The 23,469-nt window shown below is 42.7% G+C and overlaps 1 protein-coding gene across 1 annotated transcript; it reads right to left on the minus strand.

Annotated features, from left to right (window-relative positions):
- Positions 1–364: 364 nt before the first annotated feature.
- Positions 365–17,899, minus strand: LOC132890985 (olfactomedin-4-like). The gene is made up of 5 exons (XM_060928404.1): positions 17,781–17,899; positions 17,415–17,537; positions 2,767–2,985; positions 2,183–2,336; positions 365–1,372 (listed from the first exon to the last, which is right to left on the minus strand). The coding sequence occupies exons 1-5, from the start codon at positions 17,826–17,828 to the stop codon at positions 543–545; spliced, it is 1,374 nt and encodes a 457-aa protein (XP_060784387.1). The 5' UTR covers positions 17,829–17,899; the 3' UTR covers positions 365–542.
- Positions 17,900–23,469: the final 5,570 nt, after the last annotated feature.

Genomic DNA, 23,469 nt, shown 5'->3' on the forward strand with positions numbered 1-23,469 from the left:
AAAGGTGGTGATGTTCTGCCCCCTGCTGTTGGGATGCCACATTTAGCAAAATTGTCTGCCAATACAATCATAAAATGTAAAGCTTGAAATGAGTAAAAGCATCTAAAAGTAAGATAAATAAGCTTATATTTGAGTTCTAATAATCTTCTAATAAGAAATATTAGATAAATTCACCCACATTAAAGATATTTTCTCTTAACAAGATATTTTTTTGCAGTGTATATGCTTTCGTAATTGTGCAATATGTAAAATGTGTCAATGCACGTGTAATGATGAGCAAAAGGGAATAGTTGATTAAAAATGACTATGGAGGAGTTGAAAATGGTGGGATGCTAATTCGAATAAAAGCATTTGAGACAAGACAGTCAGTATAAAGTCATGTTTTATTGGTAAAGAGACATTTCCAGAAAACTCAAGAGATTATTTGTACGGATATGATTCTGATAAGAAGGTAAAGAAAACTTTTCTCTTTAATGTGTCACTAATTTACGAATTCCCTGACACAATATTCATTCAGTGATCATAGGAGCAAAGATGGCAGTTTACTGAAAGACAGCATCGTACGAGACGATGTATGCATCACTGTAGGCGTAGAGCATTTGGTCTCGTGGGTTGTAATTCAGAGACTGGATATTGGTCTGCATTTTCCTGATGTGGATCTTCAGATCATAGCGCTCTTCCCTTGTCTCTGTGTCGAATGAGTAGAAAATTTCTTCCGTCTCTTTGTCCAGGAAGCGTGTGGCGTAAAGCACTCCACACACCATGAAGGTGTTAGTGGCAGTGCGCTTGTGCAGTGACGTCCGCCACGTTTGGCCCAAAGACGGAGGACTTCCTTCGATCACTTCGCTAAGGATCACGTTACCAAAATTGTCTTTTCCTGTGTAGACGACCCAGACACCAGATTCGTCCGTGGCAAAATCCAAGTCTGTGTAGACGTACGTGGCGTCCAGGTGGCCATAAGGAAACTTGTTATTGAAGCCAGAGTTTTCTGGAAGTGGTGTATTGGTGACGGAACGGCTGGAGATGTTAAAGCGACACACAGAGGGTGTATTATAGCAGCCGTAATATAGCGCATCTCCGTACTGCACCACGTTTGGGCCGATGATGGTGTTTGTGGTGGGGTTTGAGGCAGAGATGACAGAGTCCATAGGACCTACACCTACCAGTATAGTGCTCAAACTGGTGTAATGGCGCACATAGTTGGCAAAAGCATTGCTGCTGGTCAGAGCTACCAACCAGTACATGTCCTCCTTTCCTGGAGCAGGTTTCGGGTCTTTTCCCCAAGCGCCGTAAGAGTATGAGGTTCCATACTTGGTGAGGGCGAAAGTTCTAGGACCGGTCACATTGACCAACTGGCCTTGTGAACAGCGTCCTGCACATACACATAGTGAGAGAAGACTAATCAAGTCTATGACACATTTATCCATTATCTTCTATAACAACTAGATCCTGCTCCAGATTCTATCTTGGGAAAACTGGGTATGAGGTGGGAATACACCCTGGATAGAAAAACAGTCCACACACTTACACCTACTGATATGGAAGGAAACTGGAAAATCCAGAGGAAACACACACACACAATATTATGACAGATATAGCACGTAGGTTATGTTCTGTATTTTTGCTGATGTGTTCTTTTAAACCTACATTAAAGCTAGACGGCCTTTCAGATTTTTCAAGTGTAGGTCATAAAAAGAATTTTCCCTGACACCCAATTATTTTTGTTTAGTGGACCGAAAGCTACTGAATTCAAATCACAGACTTCCAATTTTATTCATTTTTTTTAAAAGGAACAGTTAGCGAATTTAGAGCCACGTGGCCCTCAATTGTCCGCTATTTTTTCCTGCTTCACCATGACCGAATACAAGATACTACGTCATGCATCACATCACGTGGTGGGAAAGGAAATGTGGTCAAAGGTAAACCTGCGCATGCACACACACACACGGACTTCCTCCGTCTGCTTGACTGCGTGAAGCGAGCGATTTCATGCACATTATTTGCTTTAATCCCTCAAATTAAATAACTTCCCAGCCACAGAACAGAACGGTCTGGTAGTTTGTGAGATATTACAGAAATAAACATATCACAGTGAGCAAATTTCAGAGGGAACTAAACTTCACTGATTTTATGAAATCGAAAGGCCGTCTCACTTTAAGGTTAGATGCTAAAGTGTACGCACGTGCGTGAGGAGTGGGAGGCGGAGGGGTGGCCTGAAGCTCATTCTGACACTCGACCAAGTTTCTCTTCATGCGCCGATAATCTCGCTGTTTGCTCACCACATGCGAAAGATCGAAGGCTTCAAGTTCCTGCATGCCCTCCGTCATCTTTTGCAGCTTCAGGAGAAATGAACAAACAACACTTATGATATAATCATCTATCCATCCACCCATTATGCGTAACTGCTTATCCTGTATAGGGTCACGGGCAAGGTGGAGCCTATCCCAGGTGACTATGGGCGAGAGGCGGGGCACACCCTGGATAAGTTGCCAGGTCATCGCAGGGCTGACACACATAGAGACAAACAACCATTCACACTCACATTCACACCTACGGTCAATTTAGAGTCACCAGTTAACCTAACCTGCATGTCTTTGGACTGTGGGGGAAACCGGAGGACCTGGAGGAAACCCACGTGGACACGGGGAGAACATGCAAACTCCACACAGAATATCCCTCGTCAGCCACTGGGCTCGAACACAGAACCTTCTTGAACTCAGAACGCATGATGTGATGTTGTTTGGTGTGTGATGTGCAGTAGGTCACCTTGGAGGCCGTGCTTTCATTGAGCTGCTTGTGGGAGTTGATGCTTTTCTTCAGTTTCCCCATGAGCTCCAGGATCTCAGCAAGCTCAAGCTCAATGATTCGCACTGAGACGGCTCCATACAGATCACCATCGTCCTCATTCTCCAACACGGACACGCTCTCCTCCAGCTGCTTCAGCCGCTGCTGCACTCCCAGCATCAGTACATCCACCTCTGTCAACTGAGAGACAGAGAGAGAGAGAGAGAGAGAGAGACTGACTCTAACGTTAATGTTAACCAAGTCGAACATACACTGATTTTATTTCACATTAATGAACACAACACAACAAATTCTTAATTTACCTTGATAGAACGCGCGGTTGAAGCTTTCAAGTGAGACAATTGAAACGTAACAAGATTAATAATGTGGGATGGGGAAGGGGGAGGGGCTTCCAGGGTGTTAATTAATATTGAAGCATTCAAAACATCTGCACAACTATCATTCCGGTCTCTTTTTGCATGTTTTTAAGTGATAACTCCTAACTATGAAATGGTCTGTAAATATGATTGGCAGTGCTTCAAAAAGTTCTCGGCCTCCCTCACCCAGAAAACATCACAGGAGAAAGATTGTTCTTGCACTATTTTTCAACATAGTCTTCCTTAACGTCAATGCATTTTGTCCACCGAGGTTCAAACTTCATTATTCCTTCGTGGAAGAAGGTCACATCTTGAGCCTCCAGCATGGATCCTCCTCAACAGCATGGATGACTTCATCATCAGTCGGAAAATGGCAACTACGCAAGTGGGATTTCAGTTTGGGGAATGGATAGAGGTCAGATGGTGCCAGGTCAGGTGAGTAAGGTGTACAGGGCAACAGTTCAGAGCCACATTTGGCTGCTTTTGCCCCTGCCATCTGTGCTGTGTGGACAGACGCATTGTCCTGGAGCAGCATCACGCCAGCTTGAAGCTTTCTTTCCTCTTGTTTTTTTTTATTGCTTCTATCATTTGTCACAAATCTGAGTTTTTGTAGACAGTGATACAGTATAAGGCTTTATGGTACAGTATACAGCTTTGCCCCAAAATGGGAGTAAGATTTCATTCTCCAACTCAAAGGGAAGACTACTGAAAGAGTTACAAAATTTAATGATCTGGGCATTATGCAAGATGAAAATCTTACATGGAAGGAACATTCTGACGTTGTCTACAATAAAGTGGTTAAACACTTGGGTCTTCTCTCATGTGTTCGACACTGTCTCACTTTCAAAGCTGCAAAATGTGTTTACCAAAGTAGAATCGAACCAGTTCTAAACTATGCTGACAGTGCATGGGGTCGGTAGTTTATCCGTTGGAAGTTGCACAAACTTACAGAGGCGACAAAACTGATAACGCTGCTTGCGTTATCACCAGACGAGACTCCTCTAAATATGCTACAGAAGTTTTAAACTGGACTGATTTAGAGACAAACAGAAAAATTCATAAGTGTTTGATAGTATTGAACTACCTTCATAATATATTTCCTAAATATCTGAGCAATTATTTCAACAGGAACTGAAGTTCCATCCATCCATCCATCCATTATCCGTAACCACTTATCCTGTACAGGGTCGCAGGCAAGCTGGAGCCTATCCCAGCTGACTACGGGCGAAAGGCGGGGTACACCCTGGACAAGTCACCAGATCATCACAGGGCTGACACAGAGACAAATAACCATTCACATTCACACCTACGGTCAATTTAGAGTCACCAGTTAACCTAACCTGCATGTCTTTGGACTGTGGGGGAAACCGGAGCACCCGGAGGAAACCCACGCGGACACGGGGAGAACATGCAAACTCCACACAGAAAGGCCCTCGTCGGTCACTGGGCTCGAACCCAGAACCTTCTTGTTGTGAGGTGACAGTGCTAACCACTACACCATGCTACCAGGAACACAAGTGTTCATAGTTATAATACTCAACATAAATCTGACCTGCTTACACTACATAAACAAACTTTTAGATATTCAGCATCAATACTTTTTAATTCACTGCCAGCAAATATTAAATCAACTATGTCTCTAAATCAATTTAAAAGGCTCATTAGGTCATTTTTATAGTCTTATTTATACACTATAATTATTATGATATTGTTGTTAGTTTCATATCTCTTTTTTCTTGTAATTTTCATTGTATTTTTTTCTTCTTAAAGCTAGACTGCCTTTCAGATTTTTCAAGTGTAGGTCATAAAAAGAATTTTCCCCGACACCCAATTATTTTTGTTTAGTGGACCGAAAGCTACTGAATTCAAATTACAGACTTCCAATTTTATTAGTTTTTTTTTAAAAAAAAAGAACAATTAATGAATTTATCTCCAAGTGACCCTAAATTCTCCGCTATTTTTTCCTGCTTCACCATGACCCAATACAAGATACTACATCATGCATCACATGGTGGGCTTTCCCTGTTTGTGCAAAGCATTGTGGGATGCAAATTTGAAACAGGAGAGAAAAATGGAGGACGTGAGTGTGCTAATGAAACAAGAAAGAGCGACTACAGTAACAGAAAGTGAGAAGAAAGACATTATGTTATATACGAAGGAAAGGAAACGCAGGACCAAACTAATAAATATCGGTGCTCAGCGAGCACCTCGGTGTGATCAGCTGTTCGTTTAGTGACAGAATGATGTAAACCTGCGCATGCGCACACACGGACTTCCTCTGTCTGCTTGACTGCGCGAAACGAGCGATTTCATGCACATTATTTGCTTTAATCCCCTTAAATTAAATAACTTCCCAGCCACAGAACAGAATGGTCAGGGGTTTTTTTTGAGATATTACAAAAATAAACATAAATCACAATGACCAAATTTCAGAGGGAACAAAATTTCTCCAATTTTATGAAATCGTAAGGCTGGCTCGCTTTAAGATCATCTTCTTCTTTTGGCTGCTCCCGATTAGGGGTCGCCACAGCGGATCTTTCGTCTCCATTGCTCCCTGTCTTCTGCATCCTTCTCTACCACACCTGCCACTTTCATGTCCTCTCTCACCACATCCATGTATCTCCTCTTTGGCCTTCCTCGTTTTATTTTGCCTGGCAGCTCCATCCTCAACATTCTCCTTCCCACATGCTCTGCATCTCTTCTCAGGATGTGCCCATACCATCTCAGTCTCATGTATTGTGCCCATACCATCTCAGTCTCATGTATCTAAGCTTAATTCCCAAGCTCTCCACATGTGTTGTCCCTCTGATGTGCTCGTTCCTTATCCTGTCCAACCTTGTCACTCCCATCGCAAACCTTAACATCCTCAACTCCGCCACCTCCAACTTTGCCTCCTGTCTCTTCGTTAAGGGTACGGTCTCCAATCCATACATCACAGCTGGTCTCACTACTGTCTTATACATCTTGCCTTTCACTTTTGCTGGGACTTTCCTATCACAAATGACTCCCGAAATCCTCCTCCAACTGATCCACCCTGCCTGCGCTCTCTTTCTCACCTCACTATCGCAGCCCCCATTTTCCTGCACAGTTGAACCCAGGTACTTGAATTCACCAACTTTCTTTACGTCTACTCCTTGCATCTTCACTACACTCTCATCCCCATTCTCATTGATGCACATGTATTCTGTTTTGCTCCTGCTCACCTTCATTCCTCTTCGTTCCAATGCATCCCTCCATCTCTCCAAACCCAACTCAACCTCCTTTCTACTTTCACCACATATCACAATATCATCCGCAAACATCATGTTCCATGATGACTCTTGCCTCACTTCATCCGTCAAGCTATCCATCACTATGGCAAACAAGAAAGGACTCAAAGCAGATCCTTGATGGAGTCCCACCTTCACCTTGAACCATTCAGTCTTTCCAACTGCACACCTCACTGCTGTTTCACTGTTCTCATACATGTCTTGCACCACTCTAATATACTTCTCATTCACTCCACTCTTTCTCACACAACCTCGATTCCAAAAAAGTTGGGACAAAGTACAAATTGTAAATAAAAACAGAATGCAATAATTTACAAATCTCAAAAACTGATATTGTATTCACAATAGAACATAGACAACATATCAAATGTCGAAAGTGAGACATTTTGAAATTTCATGCCAAATATTGGCTCATTTGAAATTTCATGACAGCAACAAATCTCAAAAAAGTTGGGACAGGGGCAATGGATAGTTTTCACTGACGTCACGGCATTCCGGGGAACGCCCCCCAGCCGCCATCTTGGTGGGCAAACAAAACGGACCATCGCCACTACTGGCTACGTTATCTCGGACGAATTTATGAAGTTATATAGTCAGTTTTCTAAAATAAAGATCAATGTCGGCAAAATCAAGCAAACAGAAGTATATAGATACATATCTCACGGTATGCAGCCAAACTGGCCTTGATTGGGGGAATTGAGCCCTACGAAGTGGACAAAGATGCATTTTCAAGTGACTATGCAGGGCTGCGAAAGCCTGAAACTGCCAAAGCCTGCTCCAAAGCCTGAAACTGACTTCATCAAACTTTAAAGGCTGTCTGATATATACAACTTTATATATTCACAGCGCGCCTTTTGGCAGATGCCGCCTGAATCGCGCAGATCCGATTTTTTTTTTAGGGGGGGCGTTGGAGTGTCTGATTATAATTTCAAAGTAAATTCTGGATTAAAATTACTAAATAAGCAAATCCGTTACAGTCCATGAAACAGTTAGTGTAAGGATGAGAAAAAAACAGTTTAAATCGGGAAGCTGCGCACATTTGCGCAGTCCTGCACACCGCTCAGGCTGCACAAATGTAAGCAGCTTCCCGATTTAAACTGTTTTTTTTTCTCATCCTTATTGTTTCATGGACTGTAATGGATTTGCTTATTTAGTAATTTTAATACAGAATTTACTTTGAAATTATAATCAGACACTCCAACGCCGCCCCCCCCCCGCCAAAAAAAAATCGGATCTGCGCGATTCAGGCGGCATCCGCCAAAAGGCGTGCTGTTTGCATCCCAAACACAAATTAAATCATACAGAATAGACCTAAAATGTTTTTCAAAAATGACCCTTGCGTGAGTGAAGTGACAAGTTTCAAATAGAAACGTGACAAACGAGCGATATTAAGTGCACATTACAATGTAAACGTACACTCAGCGGTTCCAGTTAGGCATTCTCCAGAGATTGTTCACATGATGTTTTGGTTTCCAAAAACAAACTTAAACACAATTGATTGTTTATTTAAACAACTTACCACTTATAAAATGATCGGAGCAGACTTTGCTGTGTTTGGAAGGCTGATAATCCTTGCGGTTGATTCTCGCAAGCCATAGATTTCTCCTTTGTATGCTGAGTTTGTTTGCTCGCCTTCGTGCTCCCGTACAATGGGAATTCCATAAAAGCTCCGCTTGACGTCATCATCTGACCTATTACGACAGCCGTGAATACAACAAGCTTGCACCATTGCTAGCTTTAAATAGTAGTAATGTAACTATAAATGTAAATAATATATAAATGAATGTAACTCGCGCGCTACAATGTGTGCTCAGTGACCCGTACGGTAAGCTAGCCCTCCAAGATGGCCGCCACCAGGGAATCCCCAACTCTGTGACGTCATGTGAAAACTATTTATAAGAGGCTGGAAAAGTTAAAGGTACAAAAAAGGAACAGCTGGAGGACCAAATTGCAACTCATTAGGTCAATTGGCAATAGGTCATTAACATGACTGGGTATAAAAAGAGCATCTTGGAGTGGCAGCGGCTCTCAGAAGTAAAGATGGGAAGAGGATCACCAATCCCCCTAATTCTGCGCCAACAAATAGTGGAGCAATATCAGAAAGGAGTTCGACAGTGTAAAATTGCAAAGAGTTTGAACATATCATCATCTACAGTGCATAATATCATCAAAAGATTCAGAGAATCTGGAAGAATCTCTGTGCGTAAGGGTCAAGGCCGGAAAACCATACTGGGTGCCCGTGATCTTTGGGCCCTTAGACAGCACTGCATCACATACAGGCATGCTTCTGTATTGGAAATCACAAAATGGGCTCAGGAATATTTCCAGAGAACATTATCTGTGAACACAATTCACCGTGCCATCCGCCGTTGCCAGCTAAAACTCTATAGTTCAAAGAAGAAGCCGTATCTAAACATGATCCAGAAGCACAGACGTCTTCTCTGGGCCAAGGCTCATTTAAAATGGACTGTTGCAAAGTGGAAAACTGTTCTGTGGTCAGACGAATCAAAATTTGAAGTTCTTTATGGAAATCAGGGACACCGTGTCATTCGGACTAAAGAGGAGAAGGACGACCCAAGTTGTTATCGGCGCTCAGTTCAGAAGCCTACATCTCTGATGGTATGGGGTTGCATTAGTGCGTGTGGCATGGGCAGCTTACACATCTGGAAAGACACCATCAATGCTGAAAGGTATATCCAGGTTCTAGACCAACATATGCTCCCATCCAGACGATGTCTCTTTCAGGGAAGACCTTGCATTTTCCAACATGACAATGCCAAACCACATACTGCATCAATTACAGCATCATGGCTGTGTAGAAGAAGGGTCCGGGTACTGAACTGGCCAGCCTGCAGTCCAGATCTTTCACCCATAGAAAACATTTGGCGCATCATAAAACGGAAGATACGACAAAAAAGACCTAAGACAGTTGAGCGACTAGAATCATTCATTAGACAAGAATGGGTTAATATTCCTATCCCTAAACTTGAGCAACTTGTCTCCTCAGTCCCCAGACGTTTACAGACTGTTGTAAAGAGAAAAGGGGATGTCTCACAGTGGTAAAAATGGCCTTGTCCCATCTTTTTTGAGATGTGTTGTCATGAAATTTAAAATCACCTAATTTTTCTCTTTAAATGATACATTTTCTCAGTTTAAATATTTAATATGTCATCTATGTTCTATTCTGAATAAAATCAGACCCTCCAGGATTTCGCGATGTTGCGATTTGCAACATCAACGCAAATTCAACCAATCCCCGCGAATTCAGGGTGGTGTTGCAATTATATCCAATCACTGCAACTTTCCCGCAAATTTGACCAATCGTTGGCATCATCTTGAGGTGACGTTGACAAACTACCTTCCGCCTTACTTCCGTGTATACATTCAAGAGAAGCAGCATGTGCGAGTCAGTGTTTATGTAGGCTTAAGTTCTGTTACTGAAAGTGTGTTGTGTTTACAGTGAAGGACTGTGTGCACTTTACATTATTTTTTACTTAATACAAGAAATTAATGGATGCCAGCATTTTTGCCAAAATGGTATTTTATTTTCCATTGTTTAGGCAGCTTCAGCATCATACTGTGAGATTCTGTTCAAATTGTTTTTTTTTCTTCTATGAAGCCTGAGCCATTTATTTTATTAGTTTATAATTATTGTTTAATTTAGTCTTCAGGAGAGACTGCCTGCACATAGTACTAGTATTAATAGGTTTTTTTTTAGTTTTAGCTTTTAGGGAAGCCATGGCCTAATGGTTAGAGAAGCAGCTCTGGGACCAAAAGGTTACTGGGTCAATTCCCTGGACCAGCAGGAATGGCTGAAGTGCCCTTGAGCAAGGTACCAAACCCCTGACTGCTCCCCGGGCGCTCTAGTGTGGCTGCCCACTGCTCTGGGTGTGTGCACGTGTGTTCACTGCTTCAGATGGGTTAAATGCAGAGAATGAATTTCACTGTGCTTGAAGTGTGCATGTGACAAATAAAGGCTTCTTCTTTTTTTCTTACATGAAAGCTGAGGCATTTATATTATATTTTAAGGTAACTTCATGTTGTGCTGTGAGGTTCTATGCACTTTAACTTTTGAACCAACAGCTGCATTTGGATAAGTAAAGCCTATTTTTCTGCATTTTTGTAGTCTTGGTAATCTTTTATATTGGTAAAGTTGTTTATAGGACCATTTCTCAGTGTCTTTGTTTTTTAATCAATAGTTTTTCAGTAATAAATTAATATTTAACATATCACTCAATTTTAATCACAAAATGAGAAAATCGCAACAATTTCTCGCAACTTTCACTTCCTCCCGCAATGTAATCGCAACCAAAACCTAAAAAACACCGCAACTTTCATCGCAATTTTTTGGAAAACCCCCCGCAACATCAGACATTTTAGCCCACAACAATCACAAAAAAGGCCTGCAAAATCCTGGGGGGACTGTAAAATATGGAATTTTGAAACTTCCACATCATTGCATTCCATTTTTATTTACAATTTGTACTTTGGGGCGGCACGGTGGTGTAGTGGTTAGCGCTGTCGCCTCACAGCGAGAAGGTCCGGGTTCGAGCCCCGTGGCCGGCGAGGGCCTTTCTGTGCGGAGTTTGCATGTTCTCCCTGTGTCCGCGTGGATTTCCTCCGGGTGCTCCGGTTTCCCCCACAGTCCAAAGACATGCAGGTTAGGTTAACTGGTGACTCTAAATTGAGCGTAGGTGTGAATGTGAGTGTGAATGGTTGTCTGTGTCTATGTGTCAGCCCTGTGATGACCTGGTGACTTGTCCAGGGTGTACCCCGCCTTTCACCCATAGTCAGCTGGGATAGGCTCCAGCTTGCCTGCGACCCTGTAGAACAGGATAAAGCGGCTTGAGATAACGAGACAAGATTTGTACTTTGTACCAACTTTTTTGGAATCGGAGTTGTACAATACCATAACTCATCTCTCGGCACTCTATTGTATGCCTTCTCCAGGTCTACAAACACACAATGTAGCTTTCTCTGGCCTTCTCTGTACTTCTTCATTAACATTCTTAAAGCAAAACTTGTATCCGACGTGCTCTTTCTTCGTATAAACCCGCACTGCTGTTCACAGATTGCTACCTCTCTTCTCAATCTTGCCTCCAAGCTCATCAATTTTATCCCTCTGTACTTACTGCAGCTCTGTACATCTCCCTTATTCCCGTATATTGGGAACAGCACACTTTTTCTCCATTCATTCGGCATTTTCTCATTCTCTAGGATCTTATTAAACAATCTCGTTAGGAACTCCACAGCCATCTCACCCAAACATCTCCAAGCCTCAATCGGGATACCATCTGGTCTGACTGCTTTCCCAGTCTTCATTCTTTTCATGGCTGCCCTCACCTCATCCTTACTAACCAACTCTGCTTCCTGATTTGCTGTCTCCAACGAATCTGACCTTTTCTCTCTTGGATTCTCCTCATTTAATAAATCCTCAAAGTACTCTTTCCACCTTCTTAATACACTCTGTTTGTTTGTCAGCACATTTCCATGCACATCTTTCATCACTCTTACCTGCTGCACATCCCTCACTTCCCTGTTTCTCTGCCTAGCTAGTCTGTACAGGTCTTTCTCTCCTTCTTTGGTCGCCAGTCTTTCATATAACTCCTGGTATGCATCTGCTTTCACCTTCACTACCGCTCTTTTTGCCTTCTGTCTCATTTCTCTCCATAACTGCCTGCTTTCCTCATTTCTCTGATCGTCCCAATTCCTCTTTGCTCGCCTCTTCTCTTTTATAATTTCCTGCACTTCTTTGTTCCACCACCATGTCTCCTTGTCTTCCTTCCTCCTTCCCGATGACCACCCTAGCACCTTCCTTGCTGCCTCTCTTACTAGTATAGCAGTAGTATCCCAGTCTTCTGGCAGACTTCCATTACCACTCAATGCTCATCTCATTTCTTCCTTAAACTCCTTCTGATGTTCAACCTCTTTTAGTTTCCACCACTTAATCTTCAGCTCCACTATTTCACGCTTCCTCTTTTTCACTTTCAAGCTCATCCTGCACACGGCCACTTGATGTTGTCTAGCTGCACACGACCACTTGATGTTGTCTAGCTACACTCTCCCCTGCCATCACTTTACAGTCTCCAATCTCCTTCAGGTTTCCCCTTCTGCAGAGTATGTAGTCCACCTGTGTAAATCTTCCTCCACTCTTAAACATCACCCTGTGCTGCTCTTTCTTCTCGAAGTATGTATTGACAATTGCCAAATTCATCCTCTTTGAAAATTCAACCACCATTTGCCCTTCCACATTTCTCTCTCTTACACCATATCTGCTCATCACGTCCTCATCTCCTCTGCTTCACTCGCCAACATGTCTGTTGAAATCTGCTCCTATCAGTACGTTCTCCTCCCTCGGTATACTTTCTACCACTTCATCCATCTTTTCCCAGAAAGACTCTCTCTTCATTCTCACATCCAACCTATGGGGTGTACGCACACACAACATTGATTACCACTCCTTGAATCTCCAATTTCATGCCTATCACTCTATGTGACACCCTCTTCACATCAATCACACCAACTCTCCCCTCAAAACAATACCAACACCATTTCTCTTTCCATCGATTCCAGATGCCGTCGGGGTCGCTCTGTAGATTTTAACCTTATCTAATCTTATCTTTCTTGTTTTTACCCTTTTTAAGTTTTCACTGACCAGTTTTAAGTATGATCACATATGATTGCGGGACACTTCTAGAAATTAGAAACCAGTGCTTACCTGGCGACATGCCTTTTGATAACAACACGGCGTTTCCATCTGAGATACTCCGGCACAGTGATGGGACTCAAGACGCAAGTAGGCCCAAGCGTCGGACCAAGAAACACAGGGGCAGACGAGCAGGCATCCGAAATCGACTGAGAAGTAAGGCAAACCGTCCACCTCTGCCCAGTATCCTGCTAGCTAATGTCCAGTCGTTAGTGAACAAGCTGGACGACTTGAGAGCAAGGATCACCTTCCAGCGGGACATCAGGGACTGCAATGTTCTGTGTTTTACTGAATCCTGGCTGTCACCTTCAATACCGGATCACTCAATCATGCCTGCCGACCACTTTTTCATCCTTCGCATGGACAGAACTGAGGAGTCCAGGAAATTCAAGGGTGGGGGAGTTTGTTTTATGACCAACAACAGGTGGTGTGAGCCGAGGAACATCACTGTTCTCTCCAATGCCTCTACTCCTAATCAGGAACACTTGTCCATTTTATGCAGACCACACTTCTTGCCCCGTGATTTCACAGCAGTTATTATGACTGCAGTTTATATCCCCCCAAGTGCAAGCACTGACATTGCCATATCTGAGCTACAGGAGGTTATAAACAAACAACAGCATCGTCACCCTGGGGCTGCCTTCATCGTCCTCGGTGACTTTAACAAGGCTAAACTTTCCCGCGGTCTGCCAGAATTCAAGCAACACATCCACTTTCCAACGAGGGGCGATAACATCCTTGATCACTGCTATACTCCGTTTTTAGACTGTTACAAAGCCCTTCCAATGCCCGCTTTTGACAAGTCCGACCACGTTGCAGTTTTCCTAGTACCAAAATATAAACACAAGATCTTGCAGGAAGCGCCAGTGACGAAAGCAGTACAACGTTGGACTGACCAATCAGAAATGTTGCTTCAAGACGCACTAGAGAACACGGATTGGGAGATTTTCTGGGTATCCTCAAATGACATCAGTGAATATGCGGACGCGGTTGGGAGCTACATTCACTTCCTTATCAATGACATCATACAAACTGTCAAAATAAAAGTTTACCCAAATCAGAAACCCTGGGTAGATAAAACTGTGAGGAAAGCACTTTCAGCTCGAACTGCTTCATACAAGGCTGGCATTTTATCAGGGGACATGACAGGCTATAAAGAAGCAGTTTATGGCCTAAGGAGGACTGTGAGGGCTGCAAAGCTCCGCTACAAGGACAGAGTGGAAGCTGACTTCCAGGCTGGTGATCCTGCCAGTGTGTGGAAGGGCCTTCGGGTCATGACAGATTTTAAAAACAAGCCCAGCTCCATGCATAGCTCTGACCCCTTACTTGCTGATGAGCTAAACACATTCTATGCTCGCTTTGACCTTGCTAACCCCATGGTAGCTGTGACTGAAAAGTCTAGTGGTAACGGGACGCCTCCTTTCATTATCAGTGAGAGTGATGTGAGGGGAGTGTTCAGAGGCATAAATGGGAGGAAAGCAACAGGCCCCGATCAGATCCCTGGCAGGATTCTGAGATCCTGCGCTGATCAGCTCGCCCCTGTTTATGCTGAGATCTTCAACATGTCACTGGCTGAAGCCGTGGTTCCATCTTGCTTTAAACAATCAATCATTGTTCCTGTGCCTAAGAACAGCAAGCCAGCAGGCCTGAATGACTACCGCCCAATGGCCCTTACATCAGCAGTAATGAAGTGCTTTGAGAGGCTAGTGAAAAAACACATATGCCACACCCTGCCCAGTTCTTTCGATCCTCACCAATTTGCCTACAGAGCAAATAGAAGTAGGGACGATGCCATCTCAAGCCTACTGCACACTACATTGGCCCATCTGGATGAGGGGAGGGGAAATTATGTGAGAATGCTGTTCATAGATTACAGTTCAGCATTTAACACCATAATCCCCCTTCGCCTGGCTGACAAGATGAGGGCGCTGGGATTTAACACCCAGTTGTGCAACTGGGTGCTCAGCTTCCTCACGGGTCACCCCCAAGTGGTCAGAATGGGGGGGTGTCACTTCAGGGAAGTTGACCCTCAACATTGGCTCACCCCAGGGTTGTGCGTTAAGTCCATTGTTCTATAACATCGACACACATGACTGCACAACCATCAGCAGTTCTACTTCCATCATCAAATTTGCTGACGACACCGTGGTGCTGGGTCTCATCTCACAAAAAAACAAGCAGGCCTACCTGAAGGAGGTGGCTGACCTAGCACTGTGGTGCCAGTCCAACAACTTGGCCCTGAATGTCAGCAAGACAAAGGAAATGGTGGTGGATTTCAGGAAGGTGCAGAGCAGGACATATACACCACTCACCATCAGCGGGGAGCCTGTGGAGAGGGTCCCCAGCTTCAAGTACCTGGGGGTACACCTGACTGAGGACCTTTCCTGGTCACTACAAACACAACACCTCACAGCGAAATCCAGGCAGCGGCTGTACTTTCTCCGCCAACTGAGGAAGTTTAAGGTCTCCCCTTCCATCTTGACCACATTTTACTCCTCAGCGGTGGAGAGTGTCCTAACAGGCTGTATTACATCATGGTTTGGGAACTGTACAGAACGCGACCAGAAAGCACTGCAGAGAGTGGTGCGCTCTGCGGAACAGATGATCAGAGCCCCCCTACCGAGTCTGATGGACATATACACAAAGAGGGTGGGAGCTAGGGCCAGGAAAATCATGCAGGATGCCTCACACCCAAATTCTAACCTCTTCACCCTGTTGAATTCAGGCAGACGACTACGAAATCTCCATGCACGAACAGAGAGACTGAGGAAGAGTTTTTATCCACAGGCAGTTAGACTGCTAAACTCAGTATATTTTAAATAATCCCTTTTACTACAGTTTTTATATCAGTGTTCGTGGACTCATTTTCCTCTTTTTAAGTGTGCACATTTCATTTTAATCTTGTTGTTATCTCCAGGCTATTTTAACTTATTTATTAGTATTTTAGACTTATTTTTTACATGTCATGCTACAGGAGTCATCTTTTACTTTTCTAGTGCTTTTACTTATTTGCATATGTTGTTTTTATTCTTATTTATTTATTTATTTATTTATTTATATGCTGAGCTGATGACCCCTTCAACATTTCACTACATGTAAAATGTATGTGACAAATAAAAGCACTTGACTTGACTTGACCATAATAAAACAACTTGCATCCACCTCCAATGTTCTTGGCCTTGCTTCCTTTCCACCTCGTCTCTTGCTCACACAAAATGTCCAACTTCCTTCTTTCCATCATACCTGCTAACTCTCTCACTCTGACAATGTTCCCACATTCAGTGTTCCTGCCCTCAATTCTAAGCTCCTTCCCTTCCATCTTTCACGCTCTCTCCTAACACGCCTCCCCCTTCTTTTTCTCCTTCTCCATTTTGGCGCAACAGTAGCACACTTTTCACCGGCACCCTGTTGACCAACAATACCGGAGGTGGCCGTTGTTAACCCGGGCCCCAACCGATCCGGTATGGTATTCTTTTCAATCCGCATGTTAGATTTGGCATAGTTTTATGCCGGATGCCCTTCCTGACGCAACCCTCTCCAATTTATCCGGGCTTGGGACCAGTACCAAGAGTACACTTATGCACCCCCAGTGGCTGGATTTTTAAGACCATAATAGTAGTTTTAATTATTTTTTAGACTGATCACATTAGTAAAATTATTAAAGATTATTGTAACATATTTTTGAAATTGTAAATTAGTCTAGTTTTGTAGGACCCCTATGATACCAGCTGTGCTGAATGGGCCACCCTGTTGAAATAAATCCTCTGTCTGTCTGTCTGTCTGTCTGTCTATCTATCTATCGCCTCTTGTTTCCGTGTGACGCTGAAAACTTTCTTAAGTACCCTCATAAACAGCGCAGAGTTTCCCAAAAGCATCATAGCACAAAGATCACCATCAAATGGTAGAGCAAGCAGCACAATGAACACTTTCTCACCTAGTTAAGATGCTCTTAGTGTTAAGAGGCTTTTGGGAAACCCACCCCAGAACAACATGTCATTCATTCAAAATTTAAAAAAAAAAAAAAAATTAATTGTTGACAAATTGCTGTGATATAAATGGAATATAACACTTCAGGACTTGCTGTTGAGAAAAACAATCAACTTTAAGGTTGTAACAGTAACTCTGCTTCATCACACCTTCCTGTCGTTGATTATTTTCATTCACCAGCATGACGCCAAGAGTTTTATCCCTTACCCATCAACTTCAGAAATTTCATAATGTTCAGAGTGCGTAAAAATGTCTCTTAAGCCACACACACACACACACACACACACACACCTGTGTTGAAGTGATGGTTTTCGCACACTTGGAAGCCTCAATATGGATGGAGTCGAGTTTCTCCATTGGGAAAGGACGCTGTGAGTTCTTCAGCTCACACGTACAGTCCTTCCCGCTCACACACTGAGAGCAGAAACATGACAAATTAAAAATACAGACAAGAACAATACACATGATAGACATTACACTTTCTGACAGTTTTATAGAATACAGTCTTTGTTCAGGTTGCAGCAGTCGTTCCTTTGTTGACAGTGATGTTCATTAGATTTTAATTAATTATCTTAAACACGCTCAACTTTTTTTCTTTTCTTTTTTACAAAGCAAAAGTGTGAAGTGTACACTAAAGTACAACATTGTTCCTCTTACCTGAGAGAAAAGGACAAGATAAAATACAGACAACAGAGGCGACTTCATGTTTGTTTTCAAAGACGAGCAGAACGAAGACACTGTAGCTTTATATCAGGAAAACATGTCCGGAGGCTGTGAAACGAAATCACTGCCTCCTCTTACATAATCAAGGTTCACGAACCAAAATATCAATGTGTGCAGAAATTATAGAAGTGAAAAACAGTAGGATGTTGGATAACTCTGGGTTTGCTGTTTTTGCGCAACTGTGGAACACATTCAACTCGTGTTGAAAGGAGAACAGCACGTTCTCAAGAAATTTTAAGGTTCTTGCTTCATCTTTTCCAACTTCTTGTTTTCTTTATTTGAATGTGAACAAATTTATGCATCGGTCAAATCCTTTAATCAGCGCTGATGAATTCTCCGTTCTGATTGGTCAGAAGGTGTTAATTAAAAAAGAAAAGTGTTGCTCCAAACCACTGGTTTCTATAGTAACAGGTCATCCATATTCACAGTAAAATGATGTGGGAAAGGTTTCTGAGGAAGGACTGTTGATTCCTGCTGTAACATAACAAAAACAAAAAAGTCCCAAGTTGTTTCCTCATTTTGTCTGTGAACCATTATTATTTATTTCTGATTCTCAGTTATGGACAGTAAGTTTAAGCACTTTTCAAAACTGTATAGTTTAATTTGCACAGTATAAATAATTATTATCCATACAGGAAACTTCTTCCATGGAATACAAACATGTTCTATTCCCTTCTAGCATGTTTCATTCATTTAGTTTGATAGCAAGCAGTATTGTTTGCATATCGCTTATCCTATGTGTATTACATCACTCTACCCAATAGAGAATGAGCGTGCAATATTGTTACAAAATTAAACGCTGGCAAAACAACATGACATCACACGTTGATGTGAATATCCAGTGAGAAACTTTGCTGCTGTGCATGTGCACAACCATTTCTTTGAAAGGCTAACAAAACTTCATTACAGTGGGGAAAACAAGTATTTGATCCCTTGCTGATTTTGTTGGTTTACCCACTAAGAAAGACTTGATCAGTCTGTAATTTTAATGGTAGGTGTATTCTAACATGTGGAGACAGAATATCAAAAAGAAAATCCAGAAAATAACTTTTAAATATCTATATTAATTTATTTGTATTTTATTGAGAAAAAGAAGTATTTGATCCCCTAGTAACCATCAAGAGTTCTTGTTAATACAGACAAGTTAGACTCTCCAAATTACCTTGTCACCTAAATTGAAGACACCTGATATCACTAATGACTTGTATAAAAGCCACCTGGCCACAGAATCAATCAGTTTGTCAGACTCCAAACTCTCCAACATGGGGAAGACTAAAGAGCTTTCTGTGGATTTAAGGGAGAAGATTGTAGACCTGCACAAGACTGGTATGGGCTACAAAACCATTAGCAAGAAGCTGGGCGTTAAGGTGACAACTGTTTGTGCAATTGTGCGCAAGTACAAGACTCACAACATGATCATCAATCAACCTAGGTCTGGGGCTCCAAACAAGATCTCACCTCGTGGGGTTTCCAGGATCATGAGAACGGTGAGAAATAGACCTAATACAACACGGGCAGCTGGGATCACAGTCACCAAGCAAACAGTTGGTAACACTTTACACCACAATGGTCTAACATCTTGCAGTGCTCGCAAAGTACTCCTGCTTAAGAAAGCACATGTGCAGGCCCGCCTGAACTTTGCCAATGAACATCTGAATGACTTGGAGAGTGACTGGGAGAAAGTGTTATGGTCAGATGAGACCAAAATTGAGCTCTTTGGCATCAATTCAACCCGTCGTGTCTGGAGGGAGAGACATGCTGCTTATGACCCCAAGAACACCATCCCCACTGTCAAGCATGGAGGTGGTAACATTATGCTTTGGGGGTGTTTTTCTGCACAGGGCACAGGGCTACTTCACTGTATCAATGGGAGGATGGACGGAGCCATGTACCATAAAATCCTAAGTGAAAACCTCCTTCCCTCTGCCAGGAAGCTTAAAATGGGTCGTGGATGGGTCTTCCAGCAGGATAATGACCCAAAGCATACAGCCAAGGCAACCAAGGAATGGCTGAAGAAGAAACATATCAAGGTCATGGAGTGGCCCAGCCAGTCTCCGGACCTGAATCCTATAGAAAATCTATGGAGAGAGCTGAAGCTCAGAGTTGCCAAGCGACAGCCACGGAATCTTGATGATTTAGAGGTCATTTGCAAAGAAGAGTGGACCAAAATTCGCCCTAATATGTGCAGAAACCTGGTCATCAACTACAAAAAACGTCTGACCTCTGTGCTTGCTAATAAGGGGTTTGCCACAAAGTACTAAGTCCTTTTGGCAAGAGGGTTCAAATACTTATTTTCCTCAATAAAATGCAAATAAATTAATACAAATTCTTTAAAGTCGATTTCTTGATTTTCTTTGTGATATTCTGTCTCAGCATGTTAGACTACACCTACCATTAATATTACAGACTGATCGAGTCTTTCTTAGTGGGTAAACCAACAAAATCAGCAAGGGATCAAATACTTGTTTTCCCCACTGTATATTTTCTTCACGCGTATTTACAAGAGGGGCGGCACGGTGGTTAGCGCTGTCGCCTCACAGCAAGAAGGTCCGGGTTCGAGCCCCATGGCTGGCGAGGGCCTTTCTGTGTGGAGTTTGCATGTTGTCCCCATGGATTTCCTCCGGGCGCTCCGGTTTCCCCCACAGTCCAAAGACATGCAGGTTAGGTTAACTGGTGACTCTAAATTGACCGTAGGTGTGAATGTGAGTGTGAATGGTTGTCTGTGTCTATGTGTCAGCCCTGTGATGACCTGGCGACTTGTCCAGGGTGTACCCCGCCTTTCGCCCGTAGTCAGCTGGGATAGGCTCCAGCTTGCCTGCGACCCTGTAGAACAGGATAAAGCGGCTAGAGATGATGAGATGAGATATTTACAAGAGAAAAACATACCAACGGACATCGAAAACTGGAAAAGAGACATGTCGGAGATGTAAAACTTCCGTGCTAGTGAGCAACTGTAACAATTTGTAAACAAACATGGCCACCAGGTTTGCTTCATTAAATACGGAAGATTTTGAGAGAAGTTTGGCTGACAGGTCACTCCGTTGTGTGTAGCTGTCGATGTTGATTTTAAAAGTAACTCAGTAAATTACAGAGGGAAATTGATACTTAAGTCTGAGTGAAAAATACTGTAGCGAGCATGCAGCGTGGAAGAAGAGTCTGGAGACAGAAATCTTAGTTTCTTTGTCGTTAGCCTGTGCTACTTTGTCTTGATAGCACTGCTTTAACACTACGGATGAATGCTACACCTGCTGGAAGGTGACTTCACTGCCACGCTGATGGTGTCAACTTGCGGGTAAGCTCGCACTGGCCTTTGAGAATGCTGATATGAAGAGAGTATGTATGTATGTATAATAATAATAATAATAATAATAATAATAATAATATTGGCTGCATTTTTTCATGGTCTATCAGATGTATTCCATTCAGCTCCTCGTCTTTGACTCTTTCAGTATCATGCTAGCTGAATGGAATATATCTGATATACCACTCAACACCAGCCAATATTATTATTATTATTATTATTATTATTATTATTATTAGTTGTTGTTCATTTTTTGCAGCATTTTGGTTTAGTTTTGGTCCTCTCTGTAAATCTCAAAAATACGGATTTTATTTGTTTTCTCCAGTGATGCTAAACACCTGATGAAGTTAAGTAATGCTCTAGCTAGTTAGTCTATGCTAACATTGATGTTATAGCAATCATTAGCAGCTAACGTCTAAAGACTGATAGGAATTTATATTTTTTAGAAACTAGCACCTCATATCTTCCTTGTGAATTGTCTGTAAATAATATGTATGTTGTCCGTATATTGCCGGTATTGTTTGAGGCAGCTGGGCCATAGAAGGTTCACGCTGCACCCTGCATGCTGCACGCTACACGCTACACGTTCACGTGAAGAACCGGACCCTGGGCCATTAAACTTCATGCTTGGATGTTCACGTGTTGTGTCTGTTCTACTTTGACCGAGTAACCAACAATATGGACTCTTCGGATGACGACGATTACCTCATTCTGCTTTTACTGAGACAGAGGAAGAGAAAAAGGAACAGAATTTGGAGCCGAGAACATTTCCTTCTGAGAGAAACCCGTGGTGAATTTCACCGAACATTCTATAATCTGCTTGACAATCCCGATGAAGAACTATTTTTCAATTATACCATTCAATTATATTTTTTCTGAAGTTTTCCCCTGAAAGCATAGAGTTATCTCCCTAGACCCGTTCTGATTGGCTGGCGCGGCGGTGACCGCATGCATTGACTGGAATTTCCATCTTCACGCCTAGAAAAAAGTGTGCATGTTCATTTCTCGCTTCACGCGTGAAGTGTGCAGCGTGCAGCGTGCAACGTGAACGCCGTTCTATGGCCCAGAGCAAGTCATGCTACGTTTGTCCACTTTTCTTTACACGCGTGTAGCGTGTAGCGTGCAGCATGCAGCGTGAACCTTCTATGGCCCAGCTGCCTGAGAGTCACCAACTGCTGGAACCACATTCCTTGCATGTGTTAATATATTTGGCCAATAAATCTGAAATATTTTGGTTATTTATTTGATGCTTCATTTTTGAACTTTCCAGCCATAGAACCTATTTTTATTACTACTGCTAACTGTGTTGGAGGAGGTTATGTTTTTGCCTCTGTTTATTTGCTTGCTGTTCCCAATGTAACTCAGAAAGTATTGAAAGGATTTTGATGAAATTTTGAGGAAAGCTGAGTCATGGGCCAAGGAACAATTGATTAGATTTTGATGCAAATCCGAATATGTGGATTGGCGAAGGTACACAATTCTAGTTACAATTGTTATAGATTCCAGTTGACATTCCTTTTTTTTGGCAAAATAACTGATAATGGTGTGTTATGGCAGTTTCCACCACTAATGGAGGCTGTACTTTATGAGCACCAATTTCTGAACCATGGCTATGAGTTTAGCCTCATTATTTTGGCACAGAAGAAGAAGAAAACAGCAATGGTGCTATTGAGTGGTGCTTAAAGCCACTAGTTTAAGCTGGTGTTCACTGTATAGTCCATAAAGACACATGATGTGGTGATGTTTAGTGTGGCGCAGCAAGTCACCTTGGAGGCCGTGCTCTCATTGAGCTGCTTGTGGGAGGTGATGCTTTTCTTCAGTTTCCCCCTGAGCTCCAGGATCTCAGCAAGCTCACACCTATGGTCAATTTAGAGTCACTAGTTAACCTAACCTGCATGTCTTTGGACTGTGGGGAAAACCGGAGCACCCGGTGGAAACCCACGCAGACACGGGGAGAACATGCAAACTCCACACAGACAGGGCCTTGTTGACCACTGGGCTCGAACCTAGAACCTTCTTGCTGTGAGGTGACAGTGCCAACCACTACATCACCGTCCCACCTATATTTGGATTTGTAATCATTTATTTGGTGAATGTGAAAAAAAAAAACAGTGCAAGTGTAATGTCTGTGGTTAAACTATGCTTATTAACTGCGATGTATTCTTTTGAGTTGTCCTCTGTTATCCTGGGTGGCCACGCCCCCCGTGTCCAGCTGAAGTACGAATAGAGGGCAATCATGAGTCACAATCATAAACTCATAAGACATTTTTTCTTCTGTGTGCCATGTGAAGGAAATTTAGTGAATGAACATTCCTATTCTCT

Source organism: Neoarius graeffei, chromosome 8, assembly GCF_027579695.1.
Source record: "Neoarius graeffei isolate fNeoGra1 chromosome 8, fNeoGra1.pri, whole genome shotgun sequence".
NCBI classification, from domain to species: Eukaryota; Metazoa; Chordata; class Actinopteri; order Siluriformes; family Ariidae; genus Neoarius; species Neoarius graeffei.